The sequence below is a fragment of the Narcine bancroftii genome, chromosome 3 (genome assembly GCF_036971445.1).
Source record: "Narcine bancroftii isolate sNarBan1 chromosome 3, sNarBan1.hap1, whole genome shotgun sequence".
In the NCBI taxonomy this organism is placed as follows: domain Eukaryota; kingdom Metazoa; phylum Chordata; class Chondrichthyes; order Torpediniformes; family Narcinidae; genus Narcine; species Narcine bancroftii.
This window is the reverse complement of record NC_091471.1, coordinates 5,986,951-6,007,301: the sequence shown is the minus strand read 5'-3', so window position 1 is coordinate 6,007,301 and position 20,351 is coordinate 5,986,951. Positions and strand designations below refer to the sequence as shown.

Genomic DNA, 20,351 nt, shown 5'->3' with positions numbered 1-20,351 from the left:
TGCAGCACTGGTGAGCTTTTATATTGTACCAGCTTTTCATCCCACTTATAAAGTATATGTTCCGGTACCTTCTCTCCTATTTTATCTAGCTCTATCTTGGTCCAATCTGGTTTTTGCCTTGCCTGATAAAAAATCTGATAAATACCTTAATTGTGCTGCTCTATAATAATTTTTAAAGTTTGTTAACTGCAAACCACCTTGGTTGTACCTCTCTGTTAATTTATCTAACACTATCCTTGGTTTCCCCCCTTTCCAAAAAATTTCCTTATTATTCTCTTTAGTTCATTGAAGAATTTCAATTAAAATAAGTATTGTATCCTTGGGAAGACATTCATTTTAATGCAATTTACCCTCCCTATCAACGTTAGCTGTAATTCTTTCCAATGTTCTAAGTCTTCCTGTAATTTCTTTATTAATGGCTGATAATTTAATTTGTACCGGTGGCTTAAATTATTATCTAATCTAATACCTAGGTATCGGATTGCTTGTGTTTGCCATTTAAATGGTGATTCTTTTTTAAATTCTGTATAATCCACGTTACTCACTGGGATCACTTCACTTTTATTTGAGTTGATCTTGTACCCCGATATTTCTCAATATTCCTTCAATTTCTTATGTAGTTCTTTTATTGATATTTCTGGTTCTGTTAAGTATACTATGATGTCATCTGCATATAAACTGAGTTTATACTCCTTCTTTATTTTTATCCCTTTTATTTTATTTTCTGTTCTTATCAGTTCTGCCAATGTTCTATTACTAAAGTGAACAGTGAGGGAGATAATGGACATCCCTGCCTTGTTGACCTACTTAATTTAAATTGGTTCGATACATATCCATTTACTGTCACCTTTGCCAATGGTCCATTATATAATGCTTTAATCCAATTAATATATTTTTCTGGTAGATTGAACCTCTGTAATACTTTGAATAAATAATTCCATTCTACCCTGTCAAAGGCTTTTTCTGCCTCTAAAGCAACGGCCACTGTTGGCATCTTATTTCCTTGAACTACATGAATTAAATTAATAAATTTACAGACATTATCCGCTGTTCGTCTTTTCTTAATTAATCCAGTTTGATCTTGTTTTACTATTTTTGGTACACAGTCGGCCAATCTGTTTGCTAATAATTTTGCTATTATCTTATAATCTGAGTTAAGTAGAGATATTGGTCGATATGTTGCTGGTGTTAATGGATCCTTCCCTGTCTTTGGTATTACTGTAATTATTGCTGTTTTACATGAATCTGGCAAGTTTTGTGTTTCTTCTATCTGGTTCATTACTTCCAGGAGAGGAGGAATTAATAAGTCTTTAAATGTTTTATGGAATTCTATTGGGAATCCATCCTCTCCAGGAGTTTTATTGTTCGGCAGCTTTTTTAATATATTCTGTACTTCCTCTATTTCAAATGGTTTTATCAGTTTGTTTTCCTCTTCTTGCAATTTCATCAGTTCAATTTTAGCTAAAAACTCTTCTATTTTATCACTTTCCCCTCATTCTCAGTTTGGTTAATTGTTCATAAAATTCCTTAAAGTTCTCATTAATCTCCATTGGATTATATGTAATTTGTTTGTCCTTTTGCCTTGATGCCATTACATTTCTTTTAGCTTGTTCTGTTTTAACTTGCCAGGCTAATATTTTGTGTGTTTTTTCTCCTTGTTCATAATACTTTTGCTTTATTTTCATTATGTTCTTCTCCACCTTATACATTTGTATTTTTTTGTCTGCCAATTCTCTTCTTTTTGTTATATCATCCCTTGTTGCTAGTTCCTTTTCTGTACTTACTATCTCCCTTTCCAACTGTTCTATTTCCCGATTGTAGTCCTTTTTCATCTTAGTTACATAACTTATTATCTGCCCTCTAATGAAGGCTTTCATTGCATCCCATAATATAAATTTGTCTTTCACTGATTCCGTATTTATTTCAAAGTACATTTTAATTTGGTGTTCAATAAATTCCCTAAATTCCTGCCATTTAAGTAGCATGGAGTTTAATCTCCATCTATATGTTCTTGGTGGGATGTCCTCCAGTTCTATTGCTAATAACAGGGGTGAGTGATCCGATAACAATCTAGCTTTATATTGAGTTTTCCTAACTCTCCCTTGGATATGGGCTGACAGCAGGAACAGGTCAATCCTTCAGTATGTTTTATGTCTACCCGAATAATATGAGTATTTCTTCTCCTTTTGGTGTTGTCTCCTCCATATATCCAAAAGTTGCATTTCCTGCATCGATTTAACCTTAAATTTGGCTACTTTCTTCTTTCTGCTCGTCTTCTGTCCAGTTTGATCCATCTTTGAATCCAAATTAAGGTTAAAGTCCCCTCCTATCAATATATTCTCCTGCGTATCTACAATCTTCAAAAAAATATCTTGCATAAACTTTTGATCCTCTTCATTAGGTGCATATATATTGACCAAATTCCAGAATTCTGAATATATCTGACATTTTATCATTACATATCTCCCTGCTGGATCTATTATTCCCTCCTCTATTTTGATTGGTACATTTTTATTGATTAATATAGCTACACCTCTAGCTTTTGAATTATATGATGCTGCCGTTACGTGCTCTTCCCAGTCTCTCCTTAATTTATTGTGTTCCACTTCAGTTAGGTGTGTTTCTTGCACGAATGCTATATCTATTTTTTCTTTTTTCAGTAAATTTAAATAGCTTTTTTCATTTAATTTGGTTATGTATTCCATTAATATTTATGGTCACATAGATCAACATGGCCATCTCATATCCTGTTTACACCTCATTTCCATTCCTCACCATCACCATTCCCCTTTTCCCCATTTTCATCTCTCAGTTTTCCCTTTTTGAACTCAATGTATGACAACACATTTAAAACATAAAATACTTCAACAAATCCCACATCTAAAATTCCCTTAACCCCAAATGTCCCACCCCCCCCATCTCTGAGTTGCCCCTTGTCCCTTGCCGGGCAACCACAACTCCCCTCTCCATTTGGATTGCGAACCCACTCGCAAGCGTCAACTGATTTCTCAGTGACTATTATTCTCTCCCACCCAACCCCCTCCAGAAAAGACTTTTATGTTCACATATAACAAAGCTCCCCCTCTTTTTCCCCCCTTCTCCCTTACTTCCCTTTTCTTCCCTTCTTTAGTTCTTACTTATACATTATTTTTACATCTTTATATGTATTTTGTTGTTGTTCTTCGTTCTTGTTACATCTCTTCATCTCTCCTTCTGTCCTGCAGGCGTTCTGCAAATTCTCGTGCCTCCTCCGGATCCGAGAACAGTCTGTTTTGCTTCCCCGGGATAAATATTTTAAGCACAGCTGGATATCTTAACATAAATTTATAACCTTTTTTCCATCAGATTGATTTCACTGTATTAAACTCCTTCCTCTTCTTTAAGAGTTCAAAACTTATGTCTGGGTAAAAAAATATTTTTTGACCCTTGTATTCCAGTGGTTTTTTTGTCTTCTCTCATTTTTTTCATTGCCTTCTCCAATATATTTTCTCTTGTCGTATATCTCAGGAATTTTACTAAAATGGATCTTGGTTTTTGTTGTGCCTGTGGTTTCGGGGCTAATGTTCTGTGTGCCCTTTCTATTTCCATTCCTTCCTGTATTTCTGGCATTCCCAGGACCTTGGGGATCCATTCTTTTACAAATTCTTTCATATTTGTGCCTTCTTCATCTTCCTTAAGGCCCACTATCTTTATATTGTTTCTCCTACTATAGTTTTCCATTATATCCATCTTCTGAGATAACAACTCCTGTGTTTCTAACTTTTTTATCACTTTCTTCCAATTTTCTTTTTAAGTCATTCACTTCCATATCTACCGCCATTACACGTTCTTCCACATTTTCTAATCTTTTCCCTACATCTGTTATGACCAGCTCTATTCTACTCACTTTTTCTTCTGTACTTTTTATTTTTCTTTTCATTTCACTAAATTCTAATGTCAGAGAGGGCTGGTATTCTCCTACCGGCCATTACTCCATCACGTGACTCCTTTTGGCCCAGTGAAATTTAAAGGACTGACCGGAGCACTATATTATGCATGAAGCAAGAGGCAGTGTCTCAAGAAAACAGCCTCTATCCTCAAGGACCCTCCACCACCCAAGCCATGCCCTCTTCTCACTGCTACCATTGGGAAGGAGGTACAGGAGCCTGAAGACAGTCACCCAACGGTACAGGGACAGCTTCTTCCCTTCCGCCATCAGATTTCTGTATGGACAATGAAGCCCAGACACAACCTCACTTTCTCATATTTTTTTCTTGCACTCTTTATTTTTGAAATGTGATTTGTAGCAATATTTGCACTATAAAACAATGACATGTTTATGAGAATAAATTCTGATTCTGACAGGGTGCAGAAATTTGGGACAGGCCTCGATGCTTTTTGATTTGAAAGGTAGTAACTGTTGTAAGATTGGAAAAAGATGCTCCATAGCCAGGTCATATGCTTTCATGATTTTGGTTCAGGACCCCCTGAGGTTTGAGGTCACCATCAGAGGTCTGGTGAGTGCCCAGAAAGCTATGGACTACATGCATGAGTCGCAGTCTTATACAAACAGTGGCTGTCACAGGGGATTCACAAGGTTCATCTTGTTAAATCATAATCAGAATTTATTGTCATGAGCAAGTCACGAAATTCGTTGTTTGGCGGCAGCGTCACAGAGTAAAAGTTAATATAAGCCATCTTACAACAATAAATAATAGTAGTGTATGAAAAGTCAAAGTGAGGTAGTCTCTTTGGTTCATTGATCATTCAGGAATCTGATGGCAGCGGGGAAGAAGCTGTCCCTGTGCCACTGGGTGCTGGTCTTCAGGCTCCTATTACCTTTTTCCTAATGGTAGAAGAGTGAAGGGGGCATGGCCTGGGTAGTGGAGGTCCTTGAAGATAGAGGCTGCATTCTTAATGGAGGGAAGTTTGGTGGCCATGATGTCGCAGGCCGAGTTAACGATCCTCTGGAGTTTCTTCTTGGCACCTCCGCACCAGACAGTGATGCAACCAGTCAGAGTGTTCTCCACCGGACTCCTGTGGAAGTTTTCGAGAGTCTTCAGGGACATACCAAATCTGCTCAAATGCCACACAAAGTAGAGCTGCAGGTGAGACTTCACGATTGCATCGACAATACATGTAGTTACCGATTTTAGTCTGAAGGAAACTTTCAACGAGCACTTGTCCATTGGAGAGGTGGACAGAAACCCTAGTTTCCAACCCTCAGGAGAGGGATCACCCTGCTTAATAACACTACTGATTTCTTTTTCAACAGGTATATCTTAGAGTTGGACAACTACAGTGCTATTCCTGTCTCAAGTGAAGAGGATTATAAGAAAGTGATGGGCCAGTTTCCATTCCATGATCCAGACTTGGAAAACGTAAGCTCATCCCGTACTGGTATATGGTTTTCACTGCCTACGTGAGTGGGGGGTTTTGAAGGTAGAATGTGAACAGATCATGCTGAAACACTCAGCATCGGCAGAGAGTCAAACAGCGATCATGCTTCAGGTTGTTTCCAGTTCTTACTTCAGAAGTTCTCACTGTTTGTTGGTGATAGCAATACAACAAAAGTGCTGGAGAACCCCACCCAGGAGGCCACACAACATCCATAGGAAGTAAAGGGTAACCGGCATTTCAGGCCTGGACTCTTTCTTAAGATTCAGATTCTTTAGTGATGAAGGTTGTCGTAGGTTAGAACCGGATATAGACAGGATGCAGAGTTGGACAGAAAAATTCAATCCGGATAAGTGTGAGGTGATGAATTTTGGAAGGTCAAACCTGAAGGCTTAATACAAAGTTAATGATCCGATACTTAACATTGTGGAAGATCAGAGGGACCTTGGGGTCCAAATCCATACATCCCTCAAGGTTGCCGCACAGGTTGATAGGATAGTTCAGAAAGCCTATGGGATGTTGGGCTTCATTAGTAGGGGGATTGAGATCAAGAGACAACTCTACAAATCTCTGGTGAGAACTCACTTAGAGTTCAGTTCTGTGTTCATTCTGGTCACTCATTACAGGAAGGATGTGGAAGCTATGGAGAGGGTGCAGAGGAGATTCACCAGGATGCTGCCTAGATTGGGAAATAAGTCATGAGGCAAGGTTGGCAGAGCTGGGATTTTTCTCTTTGGAGTGAAGAATGATGAGAGGAGATTTAATAGAGATCTATAAGATTCTGAGAGGCATAGATAAGGTGGAGGGCCAGTGGCTTTTCCCCAGGGCAGGATTAACAAACACCAGAGGACATCTGTACAAAGTGAAGGGAAGACCTCGGGGTAACGTTTTTTTCACAGAGTGTTGTGGGGGCCTGGAATGCCTTGCCAGGGATGGTGGTGGAGGCTGGAACATTAGGGGCATTTAAGAGACTCTTAGACAGGCACATGGATGGAAGCGGAATAGAGGATTACAAGGTAGGGAGGGTTTAGTTTTTTTTGGTTGGAGTACATTTTGGGCCAAAGGGCCTGTACTGTGCTGTAATGTTCCAAGTTCTATGTTCACTGGCAGCTCTCATGCATTGGAGCTCAAAGGTTGGGAATTCGAGTCCCATTCCAGTAAGCTGGGTACAAGATCCAGCTTGAGATTCAAAATTCTTGAAGAAGGGACAGGCTTGAAGCATTGGTTACCTTTTGATTCCTGTGGATGCTGCATAACTTGCTGAGTTTCTCCAGAAATTCTGCATATTTCATTCAACTCCATCATCTGCAGACTTTCTGGGTTTAACTCTTGGTGATAGCACTGGGGTTGTGGGGGTGAGGGGAAAGTTGGGGGTGCAAGGTCGTGGAGGGGTTTTCAAAACACGTTTGGTCATTGGAAAAAGGCAGCCAGGGAAACAGTGTTGGATCTCCACAGGAAACGAGGCTGAGAGGTTAACGTGGTCTGACTATATCTAGCGGCAGATCACATGGCAATGCTGTGTCAATGGTGAAGGCTTGTACTCGTTGGAGTTTAGAAGGATGAAGGGGGTGGATCTCCTTGATACATGCAGAATATTGACTATATGAAGTGGATGTGGAGAAGACGTTTCCAGCAGTGGGAGAGTACAGGACCAGAGGGCACAACCTCAAAATAAAAGGACGTCACTTTAGAACAGAGATGTTGGAGAAATTTCTTTACCAGAGGGTGGTGACTCTGTAAAATACGTTGCCACCGATGGCTGTGGAGCCCAAGTCATTGGGTAGATTTAAGGAGGAGATTGATAGGTTCTTGATTAGTGAGGTTATCCATACGTTATGGGGAGAAGGCAGGAGAATGGGGTTGAAAGGAAAAGTATATCAGCCATGATTTGAATGGCAGAGAGTTTTTGATGGGGCAAATGGCTTCTGTCTTATGGTCATTTGAATGTCTCAAGCAGTTCTCCATTCCATACACCCAGACACATGCTCCTTTAACATGTCATGTGAGTGAATGACGGGGTCAAAGTCAACAGTAGAAAGGGCATGCAGGGATCAGTTTGCCTGGATAGTTATGGGTGTCAAAACCATTGAGTGTGTACGATGTTTCGGAGTTTCAGGTGCATAGTCATGCAGCGGTTAAGTTGCAGGAATTACCACCTTTGCGTCCATACCTCTGCCCCTCACCACCATTTGGGGCCCTCTAGTGAAGCAACTTGTATGTCCATGTGCTCCCTTTATGGCCTTCTCTATGTCTCGGGCCTGAGCCCTCCTCGAGGTATGAGTAAAACTCAGAAATGCTGCAGTAACTTGCACGCTGACTTTATTTACTAGTGAGCTAGCCGCACTTGCTCCAGCATTGATCCTGAGCTCCACTGCCGAAACAACACGAAACAGCCGACCTGGCCCAATGTTCTGAATGGGCAGTTAGATAATAGAGCGAGGGGCCCCCGTCCCTGCGCCGGTCAGGATAGCGGTTCTTTTTGGTTATCGTCGCCCGTCAGATTCCAAGCCTCTCCTTTCCCGGCATCTGCCTGCAAATCGCGGAGAAGATGGCCCTACCTCACGCTGGGTGTTGCATGGATGACAGGTGAGGGGTGGACAGACTTTTTTCCGGGACGACAGTAACAAATGCCAGAGGACATCGGTTTTGGGTGAGGGGAGAAAAGTTTAGTGGTGACTTCGGGGGGTAAGTGTTTTTTAATACTGTACAGAGAGTGGTGGGTGCCTGGAATGTGTTGCTGCGGCTGGTGGTGGAAGCTGGAAAGGATTATTAGGCAGGATGTAAGAAAATTAGAGGGTTAATTCTGCATTGGCAGACTTTTGTACTTCACTCAAGACAGGGCTAGAGTTCCTCCAGCATTTTTGTGTTTTTTCAACAATCACATAGTCTGCAGAGGTTCGTGATTCACTCCGGCTGGGGAATTTAAACTGATTAAAATAACATAAAATGGAAGAAAAGGCTGGTCATCAAAGAAACCAAAAGGGGACACATGAGAGGCTGGACACGAGAAGCAAAACATGATCTGCCGGAGCAGGATCAATAGGAGAAATAGAATTGTCAACGATTTGGGGTGGAATCTTTCATCAAGTAAACTAAAACCCCATCTGTCTCACTGGGGCCCTTCAGGGAGGGAAATCAGCAAGGCTTATTTGATCTGATACCATCTGTCTATGGCTCCAACTACTTCCTAAGTTACAGGAGCGGTTAGAGATGGCCAACACCAATGACATCCATGGATTAAGCTTTCACACATCAAAGGTAGAACTATAGAACCATAGAACACTACAGCACAGAAAACAGGCCCTTTGGCTCTTCCAGTCTGTGCCAAACTATTTTGTACTATTGACTAGTCCCACTGACCTGCACCCAGTCCATAGCCCTCCACACCCCTTCTGATCCATGTACCTGCCCAAATGTTTCTTAAATGTTAAAATTGAACCCACACTCATCACCTCAGCTGGCAGCTCATTCCACACTCCCACCACTATCTGTGTGAAGATTTTCTCTCTAATGTTCCCCTAATCACCCTTAGTCCGTGCCCTCTGGCTTGTAGCTCACCTGGCCTCAGTGGAAAAAGTGTACTTACATTGCCCTCCATAATGTTTGGGACAAAGACGTTTTTTATTCCTTTATTTGTCCCTGTGCTCCACAGTTTTAAATTTGTAATCAAACAATTCAGATGTGATTAAAGTGCACAGTCCAGATTTTATTCAAGGATGTTTGTATACATTATGGTTTGACTATGTAGAAATTTCAGAAATTTCACTTCACAGGTGCTTGTGAGTACTCAGGTATGTAGGTGCAGGTATAAGAGAGCTAGGCTTGCTTCTAAGCTTTTGATCACTTTTGGAGTCTGTAGTTGCCATTTTCCAACATGAGGACCAGAGCTGTGCCGATGAAAGTCAAAGAAACCGTTATGAGGCTGAAAAACAAAAATAAAACAGACAGAGACATCTCCCAAACTTTAAGATGGCCAAAATCAACATTATTAAGAAGAAAGAGCATTCTGGTGAGCACATTAATTGTAAAGGGACTGGTATTCCAGGAAGATCTCCACTGTTGATGACAGAAGAATTCTCATCATAATGAAGGAAAATCCCCAAATGTCTGTCCAACGGATCAGAAACACTCTTCAGGTGGCAGGTGTGGATGTGTCAGAAGATTTTCTGAACCACCTTGGTTTGTCCTTCCAAAATGCAACACCTCACACTTTTCTGCATTCAATTCCATCGGCCATTTGGCTTCCCATTTTTCTAGCTGGTCCAGATCCCTCTGCAAGCTTTGAAAACCTTCCTCACTGTCCACAACATCTCCAATCTTAGGGTCATCAGCAAACTTTCTGATCCAATTGACCACATTATCATCCAGATCACTGATATAGATGATAAACAACAATGGTCCTAGCTCCAATCCCTGAGGCCCACAGTGAGGCAATCAGTTGGTATGGAACAATAGCCAAATAACAGCTGGATAAACATTAATCTGGTGGTGCATAATCTCACCCTTGTGAAGCTTCTTCCTGATGTGGGGATTGGTGGGTTGGGGAGAGGAGGAGCTGAGGGGCAAGTTCCTGTACTATGTTCTTCAATAATGTGACACGACCTCCCTCCACCATCCCCTTAGGCTGTGCATCCCAGATTTTCTTTTACCCTAAAACTCCACTATATTCAAATGCTTCACTGCCCTTCCTTTCAAGATCAGGCTGTCGGAGAGAAGGATGTTGCTCGATGATTGCACAATAGTCAATTTGATCTGCAACTCAGTAAATAAAGTAGTTGTGACCAGTAAAGTTGGAAGACTCAGACAATCTTCGGGCCTACGTGTATCAGCAATGACCAAGGGCGCCAGAGGCACGCTGACCAAGCAGGTCAGAGGCTAAGGGCCTACAAGGTGATTTACCTCCTGGATCCTGTAAAAACATAATGCTAAACCTCAGCAGGTTTCACCGCATCCATAGAAGGTAAAGCACTGCTAGACCTGCTGTTTATACTACAATAATAGTGCCTGCAGACTCCTGAAGCCTTTCCACGGTCACAGCATGGTGGACCTTCTATTTTTAAAATTTTTGGAGGGGATCGTTTTATAAGCTGAAGAAGTTCTTGCACCCAACTCAGACAGCTCAGAACTTAGCACAGACTCCCCTCCCCTCCACAGACTCCAACGACATCTCCCACTGCCTGGGAAAGTGAAGAACTCATCACACCCTGAACATTCACTTCTCCCTCCTTCCATCGAGAAGAAGGCATAAGAGTGTGAAAGTACGCGCCAACAGGCTTAAAGACAGTTTCTTCCTCTCACCCGTCAGGCTCCTGAATGAATCTCACCCCAGTGCTCTTATACTGCCCTTGCTTTAATGCTAATTGATCTTCCTGTTCATTGTAACCCTATAGAGTTTGCTCTTTACACGGCTGGATGAATGCTGGAGATAACCTGATAGACTGCTCACAGAAGAACTCTTCCCACAGTGCTAGATACAAATAAACTTAAATTTGAACTCACGTCTAACTAAGAGGCATCGAAGTTTTCACCATTATTGACACCATCACTGCTGTGATGGGATTTGAACTTGTTTATTCCAGGGCTTCCAGACACTGTAAATGGCTCCATGGAGTATTGTGTGCAGTTTTGGTCACCTAACTACAGCAAAGATATCAATCACATTGAAAGAGTGTTGCTAGGACTTGAGGGAAAGGTTAAATGGGTTAGGACTTTATTCACTGAAGCATCGTAGAATAAGGGGAGATTTGGTAGAGGTATGCAACCTTATGAGGGGGGTAGACAGAGTAAATGTTGATAGGCTTTTTCCACTGACGGTAGGTGAGATACAAACCAGAAGATGTGGGTTAAGGGTGAAAGGGGAAAAGTTTCTTCTCTCACACAGCGAGAGTGGGAGTGTGGAATGAGTTGCCAGCTGAAGAGGTGAATGCAGGCTCAATTTGAACATTTAAGAAGATTTTAGACAAGTACATGTATGGGGGTGTGCTATGGACTGGTGGTTGGTCAGTGGGACTAGTCAGAATAATAGTTTGGCGCAGACTAGAAGGGCCAAAGGGCCTGTTTCTGTGGTGTAATGTTTTATTGTTCTAAGGTTGTGTGCAATGTGAAATAAAATTGTTTTACCCTTCTTTCCAGTTTCACATTAATTGTGTTTGTCATTTGTAGCAACCATTCCCCAAGAAGTTCCCGTTCTCAGAATTTGTGCCCAAAGTCTATTCACAGATCAAGGAATTTATCTACGCTTGTCTCAAGTTCTCTGAGGACCTGCATCTAAGGTAAGGACAATGTGAAAGAGGAAACTGCTTTTTTGCACATTCGGTTGAAGGCACAGAAGATGACCAGTTACCTCTTCAAAGCTAAGTGAGAAGCTGGAGAGACTCAGGGGTTAAGATGCTTCCATTGAATGAAAGCATCGGTCAACTTTTCAGGGGAGGGTTTAAAGGAGGTTCACTAAGATGTTTCCGGGAATTAAACAGTTTTCATATGAGCAGTATCTTGACCTGTATTTGTTGGAGTTTAGGAAACTGAGGGGGGAATCTCATTGAAACATTTTGAATGTGGAAAGCCATGGGCAAAGTAGATGTAGAAAGGTTGTTTCTCATGGTGGAAGATTCTAGGACAAGAGGGGACAACTTCAGGCTGCTTAGAACAGAAATGCTTAGGGATTTTTTTTCAGCCAGAGGGTTGTGAATCTGTGGAACTTGTTTCCATAGGTAGTTGTGGAGGACGGGTCATTGGGTGTATTTAAGACAGAGATTGATAGGTTCTTGATTAGCAGGGCATCAAAGGTTATGGGGAGAAGGTCGGGCAGTAGGACTGAGTAGGAAAATGGATCAGCTCATGATTGAATGGCGGGCCAGACTCGATGGGTTTAGTGACCTATTTCTGCTCCTACAGTATGTCTTATGGGATCGGATATTGTACCTAGCTTCTTGTTGTTAGTTCAAATTCCTGCATCTGCAGTTTTTGCATTTCCCTTTTGTAAAACTGAACTGGGAATTCTCAGGTTATGCCCACTTTGAAGTTTTCATGTTCAAGTTTATTATCATTTGACTGTACAAATACAACCAGGTGAACAGTGTTTCTCCAGACCACAGTGTGCGCGCGCGCGGGTACATGAAAATATAATTTAAAATAGATTTTATAAATGTTTTGGGAGGATTTACTTGGTTGCAAAATGCTATTCATCAATCTCACCGCCTGAAAGAAGAAGCATTTTCCCAGTCTGGGCCCTAATCTTGTACCTCCTTTCTAATGGTAGTGGGTCAAAGATCCTGTGTGCTGGATGGAAAGTGTCCTCTATAAATTTTTTTCAGCCTGTTACAAGCCCAGAGGCTCCCAAACCCCAGCAGCAATAGATATTCACAACGACAAAGGGTTACTTAAACAAAAGTTGCTTTTAATTATCTTTAAACATGAAAATAGAATCAAACTTTAACGTATCACTATTGACTTACTTAACCTAACTTAACCACCTTCTAATTCTAAGATCACGTGTATGTAATGTGTGTGTGTGTGTAAGTTCAGAAAAGTAATTTGGTTCACAGTCCAATCTCACTTCTCATTCCTCCAAGTTCACTGGTTGTAGGCAATTCTTAGACTGTGCACAGAATTTAACATTTATAAAGTTCACCAGGCTTTGGTGCTTGAAAGGAAGATGGTTACCTCTCAGGAAGGTTCTTGGCGGTTTTCAGAGAGAGATTTGTTGTTACTTTTTAATCAGCCACTTCAGTGTCTTGCTCCAGATGATAACCTCTTTCTTTCAGGTCATCAGAGAGTTCCTTTCTTTTTCACTTATTCCAAGTGAAACATTAGATAGCCAGTCCTCTCCTCTTGTACGAACCACAAGGGCTTTGACCAGGCTGTCTTCCAAAAGGGGGCTTTCCATAAGCTTGCCAGCTTGTCCTGTTCCAGTCCCAGCTGCTTCTGCTGGCTGTAACACTGTACAAATGATCTTTGTGTGTGTGTGTCTATCTATCTTTCTCACACAGATAAAAAAGCCTGTTTGAATCTCTCTGCTTGCAAAACCACATGACCCTCTTAGAACATCTCCAGACAGAGGATCTTTCATCTGTTGCATTTTGTAAACAACAACCCATTAATGAAGTCGCTTGAGCACTCTTCAAAGCTCTTGCAAAACCTCTGATGCCCCACTATGTCTGGCATTAGCAGAGCTCCAGTATTTTAAATAAGATCTGTTTTGAAGTGATTGCATATGACCTGCTCCTACAAACCTTTCCCAATTTATCTCCCAAAAATCATATCTATACACTCTGTCAGAAACCCTATTTAAAGAACGCTCCTGGTCAATGTCATCAATATAGGAAAGGGATCTCCTAGTCTGATGCTTTATCCCACACAATGATGCAGCCAGACATTTGTGCTCTTCTAAAATGTTGTCAAGGTAGGGGCCAGGAGCCCCCACCCCCACCGGCTCGATAAAGAGTCATGACACAAATTATAGACTGACTATTTCCATCAGTGGATGCTGCCTGACTCAAGGAGACACTCCGATCTCTCATTGTTTGCTCAAAATTCCATCATCCGCAGTGCTGGTGCTTCTTGGCTTCTTCTGAGCTGTTCACTCAATCAGATCACAGCTGCCCTGTGACTGAACTTCATGTTTCTGGGACGACACGTGGAAGTCTGCAAACGCTGCGATTGTAGTAAAAACACACAGGGTTGCTGGAGGAACTCAGCTGGTCTCTCAGTGTCCGGAGGAGGTAAAGATATATTACCGACATTTTGGGCCTGAGCCCTTCCTCAAGCTGTAAGGCATACGTCTCGAGAAAGACTGAGAGTGAAAGGGGGGAGAATAGGAGAGGAGAAGTCCAGACCAACAGCCAACATTGGATATGAGAATTGATTGGATGTTCCACAGGATCTGGAATTGTGCCTTCTGGGAAACTGGAATTGTACCTTCTGGGAAACATTCTTTCTTTCTTTGGCTTGGCTTCGCGGACGAATATTTATGGAGGGGGTAAAAGTCCACGTCAGCTGCAGGCTCGTTTGTGGCTGACAAGTCCGATGCGGGACAGGCAGACACGGTTGCAGCGGCTGCAGAAGAAAATTGGTTGGTTGGGGTTGGGTGTTGGGTTTTTCCTCCTTTGCCTTTTGTCAGTGAGGTGGGCTCTGCGGTCTTCTTCAAAGGAGGTTGCTGCCCGCCAAACTGTGAGGCGCCAAGATGCACGGTTTGAGGCAATATCAGCCCACTGGCGGTGGTCAATGTGGCAGGCACCAAGAGATTTCTTTAGGCAGTCCTTGTACCTTTTCTTTGGTGCACCTCTGTCACGGTGGCCAGTGGAGAGCTCGCCATATAACACGATCTTGGGAAGGCGATGGTCCTCCATTCTGGAGACGTGACCCACCCAGCGCAGCTGGATCTTCAGCAGCGTGGACTCGATGCTGTCGACCTCTGCCATCTCGAGTACTTCGATGTTAGGGATGAAAGCGCTCCAATGGATGTTGAGGATGGAGCGGAGACAACGCTGGTGGAAGCGTTCTAGGAGCCGTAGGTGATGCCGGTAGAGGACCCATGATTCGGAGCCGAACAGGAGTGTGGGTATGACAACGGCTCTGTATACGCTTATCTTTGTGAGGTTTTTCAGTTGGTTGTTTTTCCAGACTCTTTTGTGTAGTCTTCCAAAGGCGCTATTTGTCTGTTGTCTATCTCATTGTCGATCCTTGCATCTGATGAAATGGTGCAGCCGAGTTAGGTAAACTGGTTGACCGTTTTGAGTTTTGTGTGCCCGATGGAGATGTGGGGGGGCTGGTAGTCATGGTGGGGAGCTGGCTGATGGAGGACCTCAGTTTTCTTCAGGCTGACTTCCAGGCCAAACACTTTGGCAGTTTCCGCAAAGCAGGACGTCAAGCGCTGAAGAGCTGGCTCTGAATGGGCAACTAAAGCGGCATCGTCTGCAAAGAGTAGTTCACGGACAAGTTTCTCTTGTGTCTTGGTGTGAGCTTGCAGGCGCCTCAGATTGAAGAGACTGCCATCCGTGCGGTACCGGATGTAAACAGCGTCTTCATTGTTGGGGTCTTTCATGGCTTGGTTCAGCATCATGCTGAAGAAGATTGAAAAGAGGGTTGGTGCGAGAACACAGCCTTGCTTCACGCCATTGTTAATGGAGAAGGGTTCAGAGAGCTCATTGCTGTATCTGACCCGACCTTGTTGGTTTTCGTGCAGTTGGATAATCATGTTGAGGAACTTTGGGGGACATCCGATGCGCTCTAGTATTTGCCAAAGCCCTTTCCTGCTCACGGTGTCGAAGGCTTTGGTGAGGTCAACAAAGGTGATGTAGAGTCCTTTGTTTTGTTCTCTGCACTTTTCTTGGAGCTGTCTGAGGGCAAAGACCATGTCAGTAGTTCCTCTGTTTGCGCGAATATTCTCGGCGACACTAGGTATTATTCTATTTAGTAGAATCCTAGCGAAGATTTTGCCTGCAATGGAGAGCAGCGTGATTCCCCTGTAGTTTGAGCAGTCTGATTTCTCGCCTTTGTTTTTGTACAGGGTGATGATGGTGGCATAACGAAGGTCCTGAGGCAGTTTACCTTGGTCCCAACAAAGCTTGAAAAACTCATGCAGTTTGGCATGCACATTATGGACTGTCCAAAGTACCATATTCGGTTTGAGAAGGTTGCCTTGATAGTAGTCAGGAAATGTATATCGGACACATGGAAGTCTGTCTGACTCCCAACTAAACATTACACGATGGAATATGGAGATGCAGAGTTATATTGGCCTGGAGAAAATTTGACCCATTCATTAGGGTTTGGCAGCTTTATCCTCAACATTAGAGGCATGCAAATAAATAGAAGAAAGGTCAAAATCCATACTAACAATGGATCAATTGAGATAAATGAAGTGGGTCAGGGCGCAGACGACGTGCCTTGTTTCATATCTTTTTCATTTGACTTTATTTTACTCTCCATTGACATTCAGTTCCATTAAGGTTCTGTAACTCTATAGATTTTTGGTTCTTCATGTTTGTTAATTTACATAATATTTTCCTTGTGGTATTAGGGTATGGGAGGGATGGGAGAGGGTGGGCGGGGGAAGAAAGGCTCTGAATGTAATAAATCATTGTTGAGAAAGATTGTATTGCTGTTTTGGATTTGTGCGAGTCTTGGAAAGTCAAAAGTAAATATAAAAAAAAGGAGACAGAAAAAAGGGGAGAGAGAGAGAGAGAGAGAGAGAGAAAGAGAGATAGAGGAAAGGAAAGGAAACAGGGGGAAGTTGTGGGGGTGGGGGGGTGGGGTTCTTTAAAGGAAACCAGAGAAGTCCATGTTAACACCATCTGGTTGCAGGTTGCCCAGACAAAAGACAAGGTGTTGTTCCTTTAATTGGCGGGTGGTCTCAGTCTGGCAGTACATGAGACCATGGACTGACACGTCAGCAAGGGAATGAGACAGGGAATTGCAATGGGTGGCCACTGTGAGATCCATGCTATTGTAGTGGACAGAGCTGAGATCCTCAACAAAGTGATCTCCCTGTCTGCGCCCATGCTTTCCGACATAAAGGAGAGGTGTTTCTGCCCCTCTATCCCAGTAGTTCCCTTTAACTGTGAGAACTTCAATCAAATTGCCCTCCATCCAAGTTCCAAGCAAGAGAGGAGTCCCTCAAAGTAAACTGCCTGTGTAGAACCTCAGCCCTTGGAAGATTCGCAAGTTTCCTTCTCTGGAGAACATCCTGTTGAAACATTTTTAACAAGCTTTCCTGGTCATTTCACTTGATGTCAGCCACAAATCACAGCTCTCTCATTTGCAATGAGGAATTTTAATTCAGAAACCTCTGGTTTGCTAATTTACTTCTCTAAACCACTTGGCTACCAAGGTCTTGATCATTCTTTCCCTCACCAATTATTTTCACAATTTTTTTAAACTTTATTTGTACCTTTGGGTCAGACCTAGTGTGCATCTTAGGCAAGGATTATCAAACTTTGTTCATGCTTTTGTACATTTTCAAGCAATTACCCTTGTTCACAAAAGGCTGGGAGTCAAACATGCTGGTACCTTGACATCCGTGTATAATTCTAGTGCATCGATTAGCTTCTCACGCATTTCTTCATGTTTTTCCACCTTCCTTGTAATGTGGTGTCCTCTAGTTCAGCGAACCTTTTCAATCTCTCTGCTTGTCCGGTTCCACTTTCAAGCTCCTGAATGAAGCCCACCGCAGTACTTTCCTGATGCCCTCGCATGGTTCTAACCAATCTTCCTGTTCATTGCCACCCTGTACTCTGTAAATTGTGCTCGATACACGGCTGGATGAATGTTGGAGGTAACATGTTAGTCTGCTTGCAGAAGAACCCTTCTCACTGTACCAGGCATTTTGGGAAAAATGAACTGAAACAAACTACCATTGGCAGCCAGCATGAGGATCTTTATTGTCACATAATGATACTTTAAAAATGTAATATACACGATATACTTTAACTTATGTTTGCTGTAAGGCAAGCAAATCGTCACCATAATCATTGCCTGTCACCCCTAATAATAGGAGAAGCAAAAAAGAATCCCTTCAGAGTCACTGAGTGTCCATAGATTCGTCTCCAGTGCTTCTGTAGCCTGTTTGATCCATGCCAGGAACTGTGAGGCATGAGTGCCAACCACTGCCAAACTACCTTATAACTGATGCACAGAGCTAAAAATTCTAATCGAGGAGCTGAGACCCATTGATGAGTATTTTTGCTGAGTTAATAGGAAAAAGAGAAGCAAAAGAGAGTCCCTTCAGAGACACTGAGTGTCTGTGGATTTGCCTTCGGCGCTCACGCAGCCTATTCAACTACACAGACTGCACTTCGATTCATCGGCCGCCCACACTCCAAATCCAAACCTCCGACATGATCTGGAAGGCTTCAGAGCTCGAGGCCCTTTGGATCCCTTCCTGCCCTCAGCACCCGATTGAATCCCAGCTCCCGTACCTGGTTTGGAGGAGCCAGTCTCCAGCAGCCTGCAGGCCGAGCGAGTCCCCCGACTGTAAGTTGCCCACAGCCTGCGAGGATCCAAACACAGAAATGCTGGGGGAACTTGGCCGTTTACGCAGTGCCCATAGGAGGCAGAGATATATTTCCGGCCTGAGGCCTTCCTCAAGGTACGAGTGAAAATAGATATAGAAAATGGACTGGATGAGAAACTGATAGGCTTTTATTCACAAGTAAATGGAGATATGTCCATGCTGGTTGATTGTCCTGGACTGACGAGGGGACTTTGGCGCAGTCGTCTTTATTCAGGGGTCAGTGGGAGGAGCCTCAGGCCCAGTCAGCAAGGAGTGTGTCGTAACTCATCCAAACCTATAAGACAGCTCCAAGAAAAGTGCAGAGAACAAAACAAAGGACTCTACATCACCTTTGTTGACCTCACCAAAGCCTTCGACACCGTGAGCAGGAAAGGGCTTTGGCAAATACTAGAGCGCATCGGATGTCCCCCAAAGTTCCTCAACATGATTATCCAATTGCACAAAAACCAACAAGGTCGGGTCAGATACAACAATGAGCTCTCTGAACCCTTCTCCATTAACAATGGCGTGAAGCAAGGCAGTGTTCTCGCACCAACCCTCTTTTCAATCTTCTTCAGCATGATGCTGAACCAAGCCATGAAATACCTCAACAATGAAGACGCTGTTTACATCCGGTACCGCACGGATGGCAGTCTCTTCAATCTGAGGCGCCTGCAAGCTCACACCAAGACACAAGAGAAACTTGTCCGTGAACTACTCTTTGCAGACGATGCCGCTTTAGTTGCCCATTCAGAGCCAGCTCTTCAGCGCTTGACGTCCTGTTTTGCGGAAACTGCCAAAATATTTGGCCTGGAAGTCAGCCTGAAGAAAACTGAGGTCCTCCATCAGCCAGCTCCCCACCATGACTACCAACCCCCCACATCTCCATTGGGCACATAAAACTCTAAACGGTCAACCAGTTTACCTATCTCGGCTGCACCATTTCATCAGATGCAAGGATCGACAACGAGATAGACAACAGACTCGCCAAGGCAAATAGCGCCTTTGGAAGACTACACAAAAGAGTCTGGAAAAACAACCAACTGAAAAACCTCACAAAGATAAGCGTATACAGAGCCATTGTCATACCCACACTCCTGTTCGGCTCCGAATCATGGGTCCTCTACTGGCATCACCTACGGCTCCTAGAACGCTTCCACCAGCGTTGTCTCCGCTCCATCCTCAACATCCATTGGAGTGTTTTCATCCCTAACGTCGAAGTACTCGAGATGGCAGAGGTCGACAGAATCGAGTCCACGCTGCTGAAGATCCAGCTGCACTGGGTGGGTCACGTCTCCAGAATGGAGGACCATCGCCTTCCCAAGATCGTGTTATATGGCGAGCTCTCCACTGGCCACCGTGACAGAGGTGCACCAAAGAAAAGGTACAAGGACTACCTAAAGAAATCTCTTGGTGCCTGCCACAATGACCACTGCCAGTGGGCTGATATCGCCTCAAACCGTGCATCTTGGCGCCTCACAGTTTGGCGGGCAGCAACCTCCTTGAAGAAGACCGCAGAGCCCACCTCACTGACAAAAGGCAAAGGAGGAAAATCCCAACACCCAACCCCAACCAACCTATTTTCCCCTGCAACCGTGTCTGCCTGTCCCGCATCGGACTTGTCAGCCACAAACGAGCCTGCAGCTGACGTGGACATTTACCCCCTCCATAAATCTTTGTCCGCGAAGCCAAGCCAAAGAAGCCCAAAATATCATGAATAACCAATATCTTTATCTCCTGTAGAAGCTGAGAGATGGCCTGAGTTCCTCCAGTCTCTCTGTGTTTGCACTACAATCACAGCGTCTGTTGACTTTTGTGTTTCACGCCTGTGTGGGCCCCTTCAGCCGCTGAGACCCTCGCTGGTCCGCTGCTGTGGTCACCTTATCAAAATTTAAATTTTTAAATTTTAAATTAAAAAAATTTAGACATTCAGCATGGAAACAGGCCCCTCTGGCCTCCAAACCCGTGCCGACCAATATCACTC

The 20,351-nt window shown here is 43.4% G+C and overlaps 1 protein-coding gene across 7 annotated transcripts in view; it reads left to right on the top strand.

Moving 5' to 3' along the window:
- exoc6b (exocyst complex component 6B) overlaps positions 1 to 20,351 on the top strand; it is an 866,329-nt gene that overhangs the window by 524,787 nt on the left and 321,191 nt on the right. For all 7 annotated transcript variants that reach the window (XR_011353246.1, XM_069923433.1, XM_069923435.1 and 4 more), the window contains exons 14-15: positions 5,255 to 5,360; positions 11,539 to 11,648. Coding sequence is in view for 6 of the 7 variants with exons in the window: in XM_069923433.1 (XP_069779534.1) it covers positions 5,255 to 5,360; positions 11,539 to 11,648 (216 nt within the window). In the remaining variant the exon portion in view is untranslated. The remainder of the gene's footprint in view (positions 1 to 5,254; positions 5,361 to 11,538; positions 11,649 to 20,351) is intronic.